Source organism: Brachycentrus maculatus, unplaced genomic scaffold (genome assembly GCF_059751285.1).
Source record: "Brachycentrus maculatus isolate JH-2025_06_01 unplaced genomic scaffold, ASM5975128v1 h1tg000003l, whole genome shotgun sequence".
NCBI classification, from domain to species: Eukaryota; Metazoa; Arthropoda; class Insecta; order Trichoptera; family Brachycentridae; genus Brachycentrus; species Brachycentrus maculatus.
The window spans coordinates 1,388,032-1,402,547 of record NW_028280758.1 but is presented as its reverse complement, the minus strand read 5'-3'; the positions used below and the strand labels follow the sequence as shown (position 1 = coordinate 1,402,547).

Below are 14,516 nucleotides of genomic sequence, written 5' to 3'. Positions count from 1 at the left end.
ACACAAATATTTTCTTTAAAAAAAACTGTCATTGATTAAATATATGAGAATTTTATGACCGATCGGATGCTGATTGCGTTTTTCTAGGTTATTATGCCGTGATATCGTAATTCGTACTTACAGTTTTTTTTCTTTTAATTAACATGTGGGTTTAAACTTAAAATCACAACAAACAAAATCTCAAATATACGTAGTAAATAAAATAACTAGCACCAAGAAATTTCACTTACCTACTTATTTATACGTATGAATTTTTTTTACTAATACAAATGTGTAGAAAACGATACGATGGTTTGATAATGTATGGGTTTAAATTTAAATATTAAATCGTTCATCTATGTTGCTACGTAAACCATTGATGTTTAAATTATCACTAAATACAGTTGTTGCATACAGAAACGAAGTTAGCTGTTCACCGAACTAACACCTTGCATACTCTCATAATAGTGGCAAGTGCTAATGAGGCTCACTTGACAATTTGTCATGACTGCAAATTACGAGTATGTATGTGTACTGCACTTAGCATTATTTGCACTCTTGTTTACTCCGGTCTAATTCTGAGAGCCCGGTAATTTGGCGCAAGATTTAATATGAAAATCACTTTTTCACTTTACAATACCGCCATTCCGCTATCGTAAAGGTTTATTTTATATTTGATGTGTAAAATTATTAGTGCAAAGAAAACAATATTTACCAGATGAGAAAATTTGTACAACGGTTCCATTGTGCTGAATTTATATCAGAATATCATTGAACTAGTTAATTCACCTCGAAAGCAGTTATTCTTTCTTTCAAAACAAGAGCAAACATTTATTTAATAAAAAAAATACTAAAGTAATATAATAGTTTTTATAATATTGGATCTATTCTTTAAAATAATTTAACGATTATTTTTTTGCATAAGGAAAAACGGTAAAAAAACTTATTACTGTTATTTCACCCATGTTTTTCTCAATTTTTACTTATTTTTGTGCGTTTTACATTCCCAGAGAGTAAATCAGATATTTTTAAATTTAATATCCAGGAATCGAATAATAACAATATTTGCTTTACTAATAACAATATTTTCTTCTATTCTTTATTCTTCGTAACTAAAAACAAAAGAAAGTAGAGAGAATGTAGATTACACAAATTATGGAGGTTATAACTCTCGATTGTCGTTGGAAATTTCGTTAAATACAACGTCACGGATCAATTGTCATTGATTTTAAGCATTGTAGCATATAGAACGAAGATAATTTACCAGAACAACACGGGGATAGAATATAGGAGATAGGGAATGACATATATTTTTCGTATGTACGTTTCGTTACAATGTTAAATATAAACGGTATTTGTGAATACGGGTTTATGTGCAGTAAAATTAAAGAATAACAAGTCAAATAATACGCGTTCAGAATAAGTCGACTGAATTGACCGATGGTGTTATTTGTCATTAATAAGTTTGTTGGCTCAGGTTGCTAATGTGAATGTTTGAGACTTACAGGTTATACATAAATCACAGTCTTACGCAAAATTAACAAAAAAATTACAGTGATTCTACGTATTTTTTGCCATGGGACTAATATATATTATGAATTATACCATACTTAGAAAGAAAGTTAAAAGCGGGACGTTGAATTTTTTTTTAAATTACGAGCTAGAAAAGTTATTCGTGTGCATTAGATTTAATCAATGCTGTTATTTAGTAATTCACACGTACATAATAAGTGTTTCTAACGCCATCAGAGTTGATAAAACAAACACATACTTAGGTGTCTGTATTCCATTATACATTGATATAGGCCCAAGAGGGGTAACTGACGCATACTTTGTAAGTTTTTAAACTCCTTTCAAAATACTTGTGTATGTTAGTTATATTATCAGTCAAACTCGTTACGGCGTTATGTCTAGTATTATTTCCCCCAAAAATATTATAACGACAATTTTATACTCAAAATAATACGCACTGATAAGAAATATTTTTTTTTTGAGAAAGGAGAAAATATTTCTCATCCTAATGAAAATTTATAACACTCCGTGGAGTCTCATTTTAACGTGATCCTCGAAAAGCTTTCTGATTTTTTTTTATCTTTGGTATAGTGTAAATTCTACTCATAAAAGTATAATCAGGGGTTTCGGGTCAAATACTATGAACGTATTTTGTTCTGTATTTCTGATAGTCGACATAACTTTCAAAGGACTGGATTTAATGATCGCAATCCTCGCTCTTTTATTCATCGTGTTTGAAAAATAATATTGAAACTCTATATAAAAGACTTGAACGCAGGGAGCTGAGTGATTACATGATGTCAGCGCTCTCCAATCAGTCGGTGTATGGTATGACTGTGTCAGAAAATAACGCAATTATGACATTCAAAACCGACGCTGACAAATCAGAAAGTTCGGCGCTGGCGTCGCGACAGCAGCAAACAAGCGGACGAGCGGGAGACTAGTTTTCAGGCCCAGGGCGATGCTCGCTGAAAGGACTGAAACAATATGTAAGCCGTGTTTTGTGTTTCCGCGCTGTCAGTTTGGAGAGCTTTTCTTTTGCGGTTGCCAGGCTATTACGAGCGCTGTGTTTTGTCAATATGGAAATACGACTGCGGTTTGTAAGATGCTTTGTGATTCCCACATAATCGAAAAATGACAAACAACACAATAAAAACGGGTGGATAAGGTCGCCGCTTTGATTTGAAAAGTTGTTCACAAATATCAGCAGACAAAATAAATGACTCACTCTTTCGTCAAATAAAAATAAATTATTTAAATGTAATTTTGAATTTTATTACTTAATTTGGCAGTTACTTTGTGGTATTAATCTGATTTAAATTTGAGTTCTACTTGGTAAATAGCACTATTTCTTACAATCTATTATAAAACGAGTTTCGATGGATTCCGCATCATTTTCAAACGCCGTATGCGAAGCTAAGTATAAATAAATATTGATATTTTTATTGATTGAATAGCCTTTTTGCAATTTTTATACTATTTTTTTTCTTATTTATATCACTAGTTATAAACGTCTATATCGGTGTTAGATACTGATGTTAAATTTATCAAAACACGTATCACATTTGATTTTGAATAAATAGAGAAATTTATCACATACATATTAAATTTTAAAGAGTTAGATATTATCCTTAACTTTTTAAATAAAGTGTTGTCATAGTTCACAATAAAGATTAATTAGAAACGGAGACATTTTTGGTTTCACGTTTTTTTAATATCCATAAAGCTGTTCTGCGCCCAGGGTTGGGGCGAGTCGCAGCTTTGTTCCTTGTTTACAGTCTGTGGTTAGTTTCCCCCACACTCTTGTAAATTACGAGAGCCGAGGGAGAATATTCATGATGCATGCAGAACCAGTGCAAAACTACGGCGAGATGTGAGAGTGTGAAATACGTCAGGTGAGGTGCTGCAGACATTTAATTTCACAAGCGAAAATAGATTCGGTGTCGAACCAAAATAGCGTATTTCGGAATTCCCGTGAAAATGCATGCTCGTCAAATGAGGTAGGAGTAAAATATGCACAAAAATGACGTTGATGAAATTTTTTAGCCCATATTATAAATTGATCCAAGTATGAGGGCGATGGAATTTGATTTCACTTAGTTTATACCACTAACTAACTAACTAACTAACCATCACGCCGCTTCCCCGCAGGGGTAGGCAGAGAGAATAGAGCGCCACACCACTCTGTCCTTGCAAACATTCTTCGCCTCTTCCACGTTCATGCATCTCCTCATACATACCCGCCGATTGTTACGACTCCTAACCTGACCACTTTCAAGTATTTGGCATACCTGATCGTGCCATGTTTTTCTCGGTCTTCCTGTGCCATGTTTTCATACCACTATTTCTTAAATCTATGCCATGTTCTATGCCATGCCGTCTTCCCGTGCCATGTTTTTATACCACTATTTCTTAAAATGTCCGTCTGTCCGCCTCCGTAGTGTAATGGTCAGCACGCTCGGCTACCGTTCTGGAGGTCCCGGGTTCGATTCCCAAGGGGGGTTAAATAAATATAAGTGATTTTTTCACTGTAATATTTATTCAATATTACCATGGACTGGTACCTGAAGCGGAGGGCTGATCACCCTTCCTTCATGTGTAAACGATCAAGATAACACTGCGTTTATATGACACAGTGCCCTATGCACCATTGGGGTGCGGATAAGGGTTTTATTATTATTATTATTATTTCTTAAAATCTAGTGTGACACGTATTTCGAAGCATTCCGCATAATTTTCAAATACCGTATTGTAAATAATGCGGAATGCATCGAAATACGTTTAAAAATACATTTTAAGAAAAAGTGGTATATACCAAGTGAAATTTAAACTAAAAATGGATAGATATAGAAGTGACTGCCGAATCAATTCATGAATTTATCAATAATGGAAAAATGTTGCTAACTTTTTATGGCGACATTCATCTTCTTCGCAGTTTATAAAAAAGTTGGTAAAAACCGTGTGTAATGATAAATAAAAAAAATAATTGAAGCTGATTCACTTTTTAAAAAAAGAAACGCTTATTTAATTTTGACTTCAAGTTATCTTTAAAATATTTACCACGCCATGTCATAATAAAATAAAACTTTCGGAAAAGCGAACATTGCTTATCAATCATATTCAATAGAAAGGGGTAGCTATAAAATCTGATTTTATCTGTCACGTATTCGGAAAGTTCAAAGTTAGTTCGAGAGTTGAGTCGATAGTTCACCGACCTTACGGAACATTGAAAGAATAACTATTCACGGCACGGGTCTCGTTTGCCGTTAAAGACGAAAAAAATAAAGAAATTTGAATCTAGAAGCCAGAATCGTATATTTAGTAAGGTACTTATTTAGATTTTAATGATACCTAAATCGAATCGGACATTTTTATTTGAAAATTTATATAATCATAAGTACTTAAATCAAATCGATACGAAATTCATCCTTATAATAACGTCATTATTATAGAAACAGGAGACATAATAAAATACATGTGGAGCTGATAAACATAACAAAGTTTGGAGTAAGGTACTTAAATTATTTCGTCTACACCCAAAATAAACCAGTTGCCTGACATGTCCCTCACTCCTTTCAAAATGTCATATATCAAAAAACTTAATTTTTCAGGAGATCGTTTTTTAAGTTTGAAAATATTATAAAATGTTTTAAAAATAAATATCAAGCCACTTATTAAACTTTTTACTGTGCAACAGATCTTTTTAGGTAAAACCTGAATGTTTTTTCTCCATTTAAAAATATATTTTGTATATTAAAAAAAATAAACAAAACCTTTTCTTCAAAATGCAAAAACAACACTTTCTGCCCTGTAGCAGGTAAACATTAAGTAAAAAATACGCTTTTGCTGGGATATAGTGCATTTTCTGGGCATTCCGAAAACATGCACAACTGAAAATTGACGATATTTGATATATGACGTTGTTCAAAGGAGTGAGCGATGTATAAAATAGAACCCAGTCAGGGATCCAAAATGAAGGAACTGAAAAAATACTTTATGGATATGTGATCAGTTTTATTTTCTCATTTCAACGTGCTTCTTATCTTATTTTATAATATGATTTACGGTACTTTTTATTGCTTTATATTATACATTTTGCCCTGTGTTTTCTTCATTGTTACTTTCTTATTTGCTTTTCAATCTTGTTAACCTTAATTCCATGTCCAAAAATGAGCAATTAAAATTATTCATCGGGAGTAATATAAATGTGACTTTTGCACATATGTAAACGTTTAATTATTTTTTTTTGTCTATTTCGTACATCGCCGTTTTCTCTAGATTACAATGCAGTGATTTCAGTACTAGCTGAAAGGCTTCTGTTTTTCCGGAAAACGTCGGAAAGCGTTGGAGTCGTTATGAAATGTGTCATGCTTTTGCAGAGTAATATAGCCTCCTAAGCCGCTTAGGCAGTGTTAACATAAAATACATAGTAACAGAATTTATTATTTCAGCGCGCTAGCTTGCGAGGGATTGTATAAAGACCGACATTATATTATTATACTATTATGACAGAACTTAAAGCGAATTTAAAAGTTATTTAAAACTTAAATTAAATTTTAAAAAACTTTTAAGTTTAGGATTTTTAATCAACCTTTTTAAGAATATGTATTACGTTCATAATAAAACTTTAAAAATATCCAATATAATAAAATAAATAACAATGAGCATAGAGGTGTGTGGCGTTCTATCCTCTCTGCCTATTTGCCTACCCCTGAGAAATGGCGTAATGGTAGTAGTTGCAGTAGTAGTATATAAAAAAATACATATTATTTTCTGGGGTGAATAACCACTTACTAAGTGAGTATACAAGAAGCCATAAAAAAATTCATTCAAGAGTTTTAAAAAATCCAGATCTATTTATACTTAGGGGAGATCATTATATAATATAATACTCAAAATGTATTTCTAATATTTAATAAAATCGAGATGCAAATCAAGGTTTTAAATAAAAGCAATATAAACAGTTATTACCTTTTAGAGAAATAGATTGATAAATAATTTAACCCGAGATTGTTTTCATAATAAAGTTCATGTTTGTGGGAAAACATGAATGGCAATTAAATTATTATACGGTAAATTTAAAGCTGCACAAATCTAGCAGAGTAATTATCAATTTGGTGTTCATTCCAGTTGCCATAATTAAATCATGATTAATAAAAATTAATTCAAATTAACAATTAATTTTTTCAAAATGATTCACTTTCAAAAGCTTATATCAGTATGGTAATGCAACTCTGAATGTCCAGCTACTGCTGCTATTCTTCTCTTTGTACGTTATATTCCTTCTTCGTTTCCTTACCCAAATAACATAAATGTCATGTTCCTTCACTTACGTCATCTTTATTCTATAAAATTTATTTCACTCTTGCATCCTAAAACCTGGAGCGTGGACTGATCCCCTTGTCTTCATTTAATCAACGATTTAACACCACGTTGCCCCGATGCGGTGCCCTATGCACCAAATGCGTGCTGTCAAGGAGCAGAAGGGGAAGAGGAATAATTTTGAAATAATTAAGATGAATCTATATACTATCATATTACACGCTAATGACGTCACAAGCCAAGAAATCGCCATTTTGTCTCCTGCAATGTTACAGAAGGTATTTGAAAGCTTCAGAGCAAGGCTAAAAAATACTCGGTCAAGGAAGGGGATGTCATTTAAAGGACTTTATCTTAAACGAATGAAATGGATTGTTCTGATGTTATTTCATTCATTTTCATGAACACCCATCTGTAATAAGCAAAAAAACTATATATTAAAACTGCCTTCTTCTTCTTCAAACCCTTATCCGCATCCCAATGGTGCATAGGGCACTGTATATAAACGCAGTGTTATCTTGATCATTGACACATGAAGAAAAGGTGATCAGCCCTCCGCTTCAGGTACCAGCCAGGGTGATATTTAATAAGTATTATAGTGAAAATATCACTTATATTTAATTGACTCCCCCTGGGAATCGATCCCGGGACCTCCAAAAAGGTAGCCGAGCGTGCTGACCATTACACTTCGGAGGCGGACAAAACTGTAATAAAAAAAATTGTTTCATTTTAAATATTTGTGTTATTTTCACTTTAAAACCGTCAGATAATTTTGCCGCCCCCTGTATTAATTTACTTTGTTCTTCCAACCAATGAACTGAACATAAAACTTATCTTGCTCTATTTTCAACTATTTTTTGCAAAGTAATCAAGACTTAACCCTTTCAAGCCTCAGCCTAAAGTAAGCCAAGTCAATTTATCTCGCTTAAACACACAAACAAATTATACGCTTATGTGTGTAAGCTTTAAGATTACGTCTGCTAGCCCTTTTCGTAAGATGGATGGACCATACTTGAATTCAGTCGTGGCACGTGATGCTTCCTATCAGAGATCCGAGGAGAAAATAAAAAATTACAGTGTGGAAAAGTCTGGAAAAATATTGAAAAATAATACATACAAACAAATTGTTGGTTAACGGAATTTCTCGGAATTTAAAATTAAATTTTATGTGGTTGTTTTTTTTTAAAAACATTTTATAAAATATAAAAGGTGTTTCAACTAGATACAAAATATTTGTCGTTTTATATGAAACAAGATGGAAGTCTGAGCAGCCCAGGGCTGTCGACCTGGTATTTGGGTGGTGTAAGTGATCACTTATTAATACACTTGTAAAACGTTTACTTTTCTACTCATATCTTTACTGCAATCATTTTTGGAATTTGTACGTATGCGTCTTGGATACTTTAACATGTTTTAAATTTATTTATTTAATTATTTATTCTGTCAGACACTAGATTATTCAACTTATCGATAATATCAATATTATAATAGGCGACTCGAATTGAGAATAAACATCTATTTTTTTTTTAATTCCACGTGCGAGGTGTTCTCGTAGATTCTCGTAATATAAAGTTGAGTAAAAATTTATAAAACAAAAAATATATGACACGATGGCCAGCTTAGTGTCATTGAAAGGGAGGTGAGACCATTTATTTGATTTATTTAGACGATTTAAAATTAGGGGTTAAACCATATTATATCATAAATCAGATTATGAAAAAGAAAAATCTTTATTTCATATGACATTTTCCTTATGATAATATAGGCGCACACATTAAATAAGATAAGTGTTATTTATTTTGTAAACGTGAGGTGGAAATAATTTCTGCCAAAATACTATAAAATAAAACAATACTAAATGGCATTATTTTATTATATAAATTTGTATGAGGCGAAAATGAGTTCGTCCAAAAAGTCTGGGTACATTTTTCTCCATACTCATACATCAAGTACAGTTTCCGTTCTGCCATGTGGTTTCCTGACACATTTATGGGTGGTACTCAAAGAAAATTACTGCAGCATGTCGGATAAGAAGAGATAAAGAAAATAATCATAAATAACCAGGAAAAAGTTCGAAAGGAACCGAACTTTTTGTTGTCAACAGGTCTGAGGATGAGCATTTGATAAACAGGAGATAAATCACTCTTATCTTCGACAAAACAGATAAAGGAAAGAAATTCTAAAGCGCCATTTCTCCCTGAAAAATAACAATTGTACAAATATGTTCATGAAAATAAATAGGAGTTTTGGGGAAAACCCGTAAATGCGGTTGTTAAAAGTATATACTTGCTGCTAATACATGTGTTTATATTAATTATTATTTGTCCGCCTCCGTAGTGTAATGGTCAGTACGCTCGGCTACCGTTCTGGAGGTCCCGGGTTCGATTCCCAGGGGGGGTAAAATAAATATGAGTGATTTTTTTACTGTAATATTTATTCAATATTACCCTGGACTGGTACCTGAAGCGGAGGGCTGATCACCTTTCCTTCATGTGTAAACGATCAAGATAACAATACGTTTATATGACGCAGTGCCCTATGCACCATTGGGGTGCGGATAAGGGTTTTATTATTATTATTATTAATACATGTGTTTATATTAATTAGCAGTTAGCTTTCACATACAAATTTTTCATGGCTCCAAATTTTATTAATTAATTTTATTAGGATAATATAATAGAAGTTGATTATTTGAATGCTTGTTTGATAAAATTAGGAGTAATGATAAAGAAATTGAGAAATAAAATTGTACTTTAAATATTACTGGGCGGTAACCTGGTTTTATCATTAGCAATATGGAAAATTAAATTCATCTGAAAATAAAACCATCCATTGATTATATGAAAAACACAATACACATGTAATATGAAATTATAATACATATATGTATATTTATATATTTGTACATATTATCTTATATAATAAAACGTAATCTTCCGGTTTGGCACAAGCTACTGGACGTACATTAACAACGGAGGCCAAGTATCTTTTAAAAAGAAACTTTACTTTATGAAAAAAGTGTCCAAAAAAGTGATATTTAAATTGACAACAGCTTGTTTTAAAACTAAGAGATATATTTTAAGGAGTTGGCAAGTTTTGCGAGCCAGTTTTACAGCTTACTTACTTCTTAATGTATTAAAGATTTACTTCCCGAAAGTTATTTGATTTTTTATATTTATATACCAACTAATTATATTTACACAACAAATAAAAATGATTCAATAGGTAAACAAATATAAAAAAAATAAAAAAAATAAGATGTAAGAAAAAATTGCATAATATTAACATAGTACCTACGTATTCCAGGCCTTATTTTTGGAAAGGTTATTTTTTAAACATGAAAACCTGATGGTGTATAGGCACTACATAATATAAACGCAGTGTTATCTTGATAGTAAACACATGAAATAAAGGTGATTAGACCTCTGCTTTAGGCCCCAATCCAGGGTTATGTTGAATAAATATTAGAGTGAAATATCACATATTGTTTGATTTTCAAAACCGTAGCCGAGCGTGCTAACCATTACACTACGGAGGCCGACAGGTTAGGTAGCGAGAGGTTAGGTAAGTAAATGCTTGGGTAGGTTAGGCTGGGCACAGGTAAGGTCATCAGGTTGAGTTAGGTTAGGGTAGTTTTGACCAACTCACCTCCTTTCTCCAGAGTATCCTCCAGCAGGCGCCGGCTGGCGTAGCACGGGGGGATGCGGCGCAGGGAGGGCGGCGAGGGGGGGGAGCAGGGGGGCACCCGCGGGGAGGGGCTGCCGCCCCCGCCGCCGCCCCCGCCCAGGCGCTCCTCGGGCGGAGGGCCCGCGGAGCGACGATTCGTTGGCTGCAAAGAGAAATATTTCAATCAAATTAAATTCATGTTGAAGTGCAATCTCTCAGACGAATGTGTGTAAAATTATTGTATGACTGAATTAAAAACGAAGATATAAGAAAGGAATGTAAGTTTATGTATTAAATGTTACTATTTTCAATTGTCCCTAGTTCAGCCTTATATTCCTTATTTATAGATTTGGCATTTAATTTGTAGAACCCCATTTTAATTTATGTATTAAATGTTACATCAAACATTGATTTTTTGAGTCTACTAAGTTGCATTTTCTTGTTAAAAAAACACACAAAAATCGATTTTGTGACAATTGATTCGCCTAGTTATGACATTTTCAAATTAATGTTTCGTTTGACGTTTCATGTTTCGTTAGACATTGGTTTGAAAATGCCATAACCAGGCGAAACAATTGTCACAAAATTGATTTTTATGTGTTTTTTGAAACAATAAAATACAACTTAGTAGACTCAAAAAATCAGTGTTTAATTTAACATTTAATACATTGATTAAAATAAAGTAGTACAAATTAAACGTCACATCTATAAATAAGGAATGTAAGGCTGAACTAGGGACAGTTGAACATATTAACTAGGGATAATCGCTAACATAAGGTGTAGAAGTTACACAAAGTAATACGAGTGCGGATATGCCTTTCCGGTTCTCTAGCTAATACTAATATTCTTCCTTAAAATTAAAATGTAACTTTGTTTTAAAATAACTATAAATTAAAACATTGACACAAAATTAAAACAAAGTTTCATTTTAATTATAAAACGGAAAATCACAAGGTTAGTGCTACAAATATAAATTAAAATATTCTTTTATTTCAATATATTATTTCTCATTCATTTTGACCATTTCGCAGTAATTTTCTTCACCCTAAGTTCCTTCACTTACGTCATCTGTATTCCATCAAATAAATCGCAATCTTGTCACCGTTTAATTGGTGATCGAGTTGACACCGCGTCACTTTCACACAGTGTCCTTTCCAATACCTTATATTTTACTATACCTTGTTTTTCTTTTATAAAACCTTGTTTTTCTGCAAGGAATCAAGCATAAAGTCCTATTTTTTGCTGCTATTACAGGGTGCTTTGAAAGTGTTCATCACCGAGCTGTCGACTCGATTTAGGACTATACCGAAAACATAAGTTTAATGTCGGAGTTTAAGGAGTATGTGACGAGCCAAATTAAGCCGACAGTTTGGTAGTGTACAAGACAACTCAAAATCGATTCCGTACTGGAAAAAACTTAAATACCCACTCTTTCCTGAAAACTATATTTTACTATAGTTATAGGTAGGCACTTCAGAAGGTTTATATTTTTTGGCGTAACCAATGCGGGTTGCGTGGAACTCTATACGCAGTGGAAAAACTAAACTATCTCGGATTACTTGAAGGAAATACTTAATGGTTCCTGCTGTTCCGACGCAGAACAAACACGGCAAATAATAAAATGAGCGCCGATGAAAAAAAAACGTGATGATATATATTACACCTAAAGTAAGTAGCTTAGCAGGCATATTTTTGGGACAATTCAATCCCCGATTTGCATTCAAATGGCAATTCTAACAATGGCAAACTGTGGGTGAATGCCATTGGGAAATCTGGCTTTTAAAACGGTCCATTCACAACTACACACGCTGAGTTATAAATCGTACTTCCAGTTGAATTAATCCGAATTATAAATACTTAATTGTATCGTTGAAATTTTTTATTGTCGATGATAAGGCACGCGATTTGATTCGTTACAGACCTGCTTACAATCTACCAAACTTACCTTAATATACTACAGCAACACAGTGTAATAATTGGGTGAATTATTTCGATAAAAATATTTGATCGGACGTAATAGTTTACCTCCTTCCATTTAATTAAAAACATTATTTATAACGATTAATAAAACAGTTAAGTTAGAAAACATTTTGTTAATGTAACCTTTTTTAGCGGTGCTAAATATATATGCTATATTAAAAAATAAAATAAAATAAAACCACTGCTATAAAACCACTTTTTGACAAATTAATGTAACCGCCCGTTTTCTTTTCAATACGAAAATAACCGTGATTAATTTAACTGCTATAATAAATATGAAAAGTTGCCCGAAAAAATCATCGTTGCTAAATACATCCACGGGAGGAAAACGTACAATTTTGTAATTGAATTACTTAATATTTTATGAAGTGAAGGAATTTGAACTACGCTTGCATTTATTTTATTTATAGGGTTTTCAGAAGGTGAAAATTATCCAGACGGTGAATTTAATTTTCCTAATAGCTTTCCGCCATTGAGAGAGAATTTTATTTTAACTGAAAATCAGGCATGATGAAGGAATCTATCTATAAATTTATCAACCGCCCAATCCTGGGTGTGAGGATTCTATTTTCTGGCCTATTAACTTTCACACAGGGTGTGATTTTATGAAATTCAAATAGGGTAGAGTGTGACTCCAGACAGTATGGTAGCTTCATAGATAATATAGGGGAAATAAAATTCGAGCTTTTAAAAGTTATTCTGACTAGTGAAGTGTAAAAAAGACATCGAGTGAATAATAGAATGAATAAATAAAGGAGTGAGTCTAAATTGTTACACAATTTAAGATAAATATAATTCTAGTTTTTTATTATTTTATCAATAAACATATGAATTTTAATTAATCAAACATGTTTTGCTTTCTCATTAATACATGTAAGTAATTATATTTATTTATAAAATAAAACTACTTTGTTTTAACCAAAGGACTTATGTCATAGGCTGGTTTCCAGACTTCTTTATTCTTCCATATTCTTTTTCATCTATGTTGAGAAGTCATAAATGTAAAAATAACTCCCAAGTGGAGATAATCCATTTTTTTAAACAAGTATTTGGACACACTAAAAATCTTGTGAATATCTTATACTACCCATATGGTAAGCAAAATATAAAGGCCACGTCTCGATTTCTTATGTACGTTAAATTATTTGAATATTTTTTATTCAACCAACGCGTACATTTTCCTTGTGGACCTCTGGGGGTAGTCCAACGTCGTTTCATAAGCCGCGTTATGAGTAACGGTTATGACGTCGGCAGCGTCTTTGGGAGTTTCAGAGCGTCGCGGCGGCGGTTCGACCCGCCGAACGCGAACGTCGGCGTCGCTAGATCCCGGGACGACATGCCGGGCAACGTTGGAGTAGGTATTTTATATTCCAAGATAAACGTATTAAGTGGTCTCGGAAGCTTTGAAATATATTCCAGAAATATGAAAGTTATATTTTATTCATTTATTTAGGTCGTAAACACGGTGTTTTCAAAGTGCACTTCATTTAAACTTACAGTGGAAAACATAATTCTGTTATGAATCGATATTTATCAAATCGTAAAATTTTATTAAAAAATGTAATACATATTTAACTCATTACTGCGTACCGTAGAACGGGGCTATTTGAACTTTGATGTGTTACTTGAGCCCAGTACAAAAAAGATATTTAAATCTGTATTTGGTCTACAATAATGAACGTATCGTGACAATAAGTGTCACCTGTCATGGAAACAATGAATCCTATCGATACGTAAATTATTGTAGACCAAATACAGATCTATTTTTTTGTACTGGGCTCAAGTAATACATCAACGTTCAAGTAGCCCCGTTCTACGGTACATTACTTTCAAATAATTGATACTCAAGTTCACCGAATCAATCATCATTAGGTACAGATATGGATGACTAAAAAAAAGATTTCACGTCCCTAGATTAAATAAATGAAATTATCAAGATAATTAAATAAATAAAATAAAAAAATTACTCTTAAGTCTTAATTTGCTCAAATGATTAAATTGCCTTGCATATTTTATTCATGCAATTCTTTAAAAATTTACTATGTTTAAGAACCAAATTT

The 14,516-nt window shown here is 32.6% G+C and overlaps 1 protein-coding gene across 4 annotated transcripts in view; it reads right to left on the bottom strand.

Annotated features, from left to right (window-relative positions):
* RapGAP1 (Rap GTPase activating protein 1) overlaps window positions 1–14,516 on the bottom strand; it is a 562,680-nt gene that overhangs the window by 50,808 nt on the left and 497,356 nt on the right. For all 4 annotated transcript variants that reach the window (XM_088265033.1, XM_088265190.1, XM_088265107.1 and 1 more), the window contains one exon: window positions 10,459–10,639. In XM_088265033.1, coding sequence (XP_088121159.1) covers window positions 10,459–10,639 — 181 coding nt within the window. The remainder of the gene's footprint in view (window positions 1–10,458; window positions 10,640–14,516) is intronic.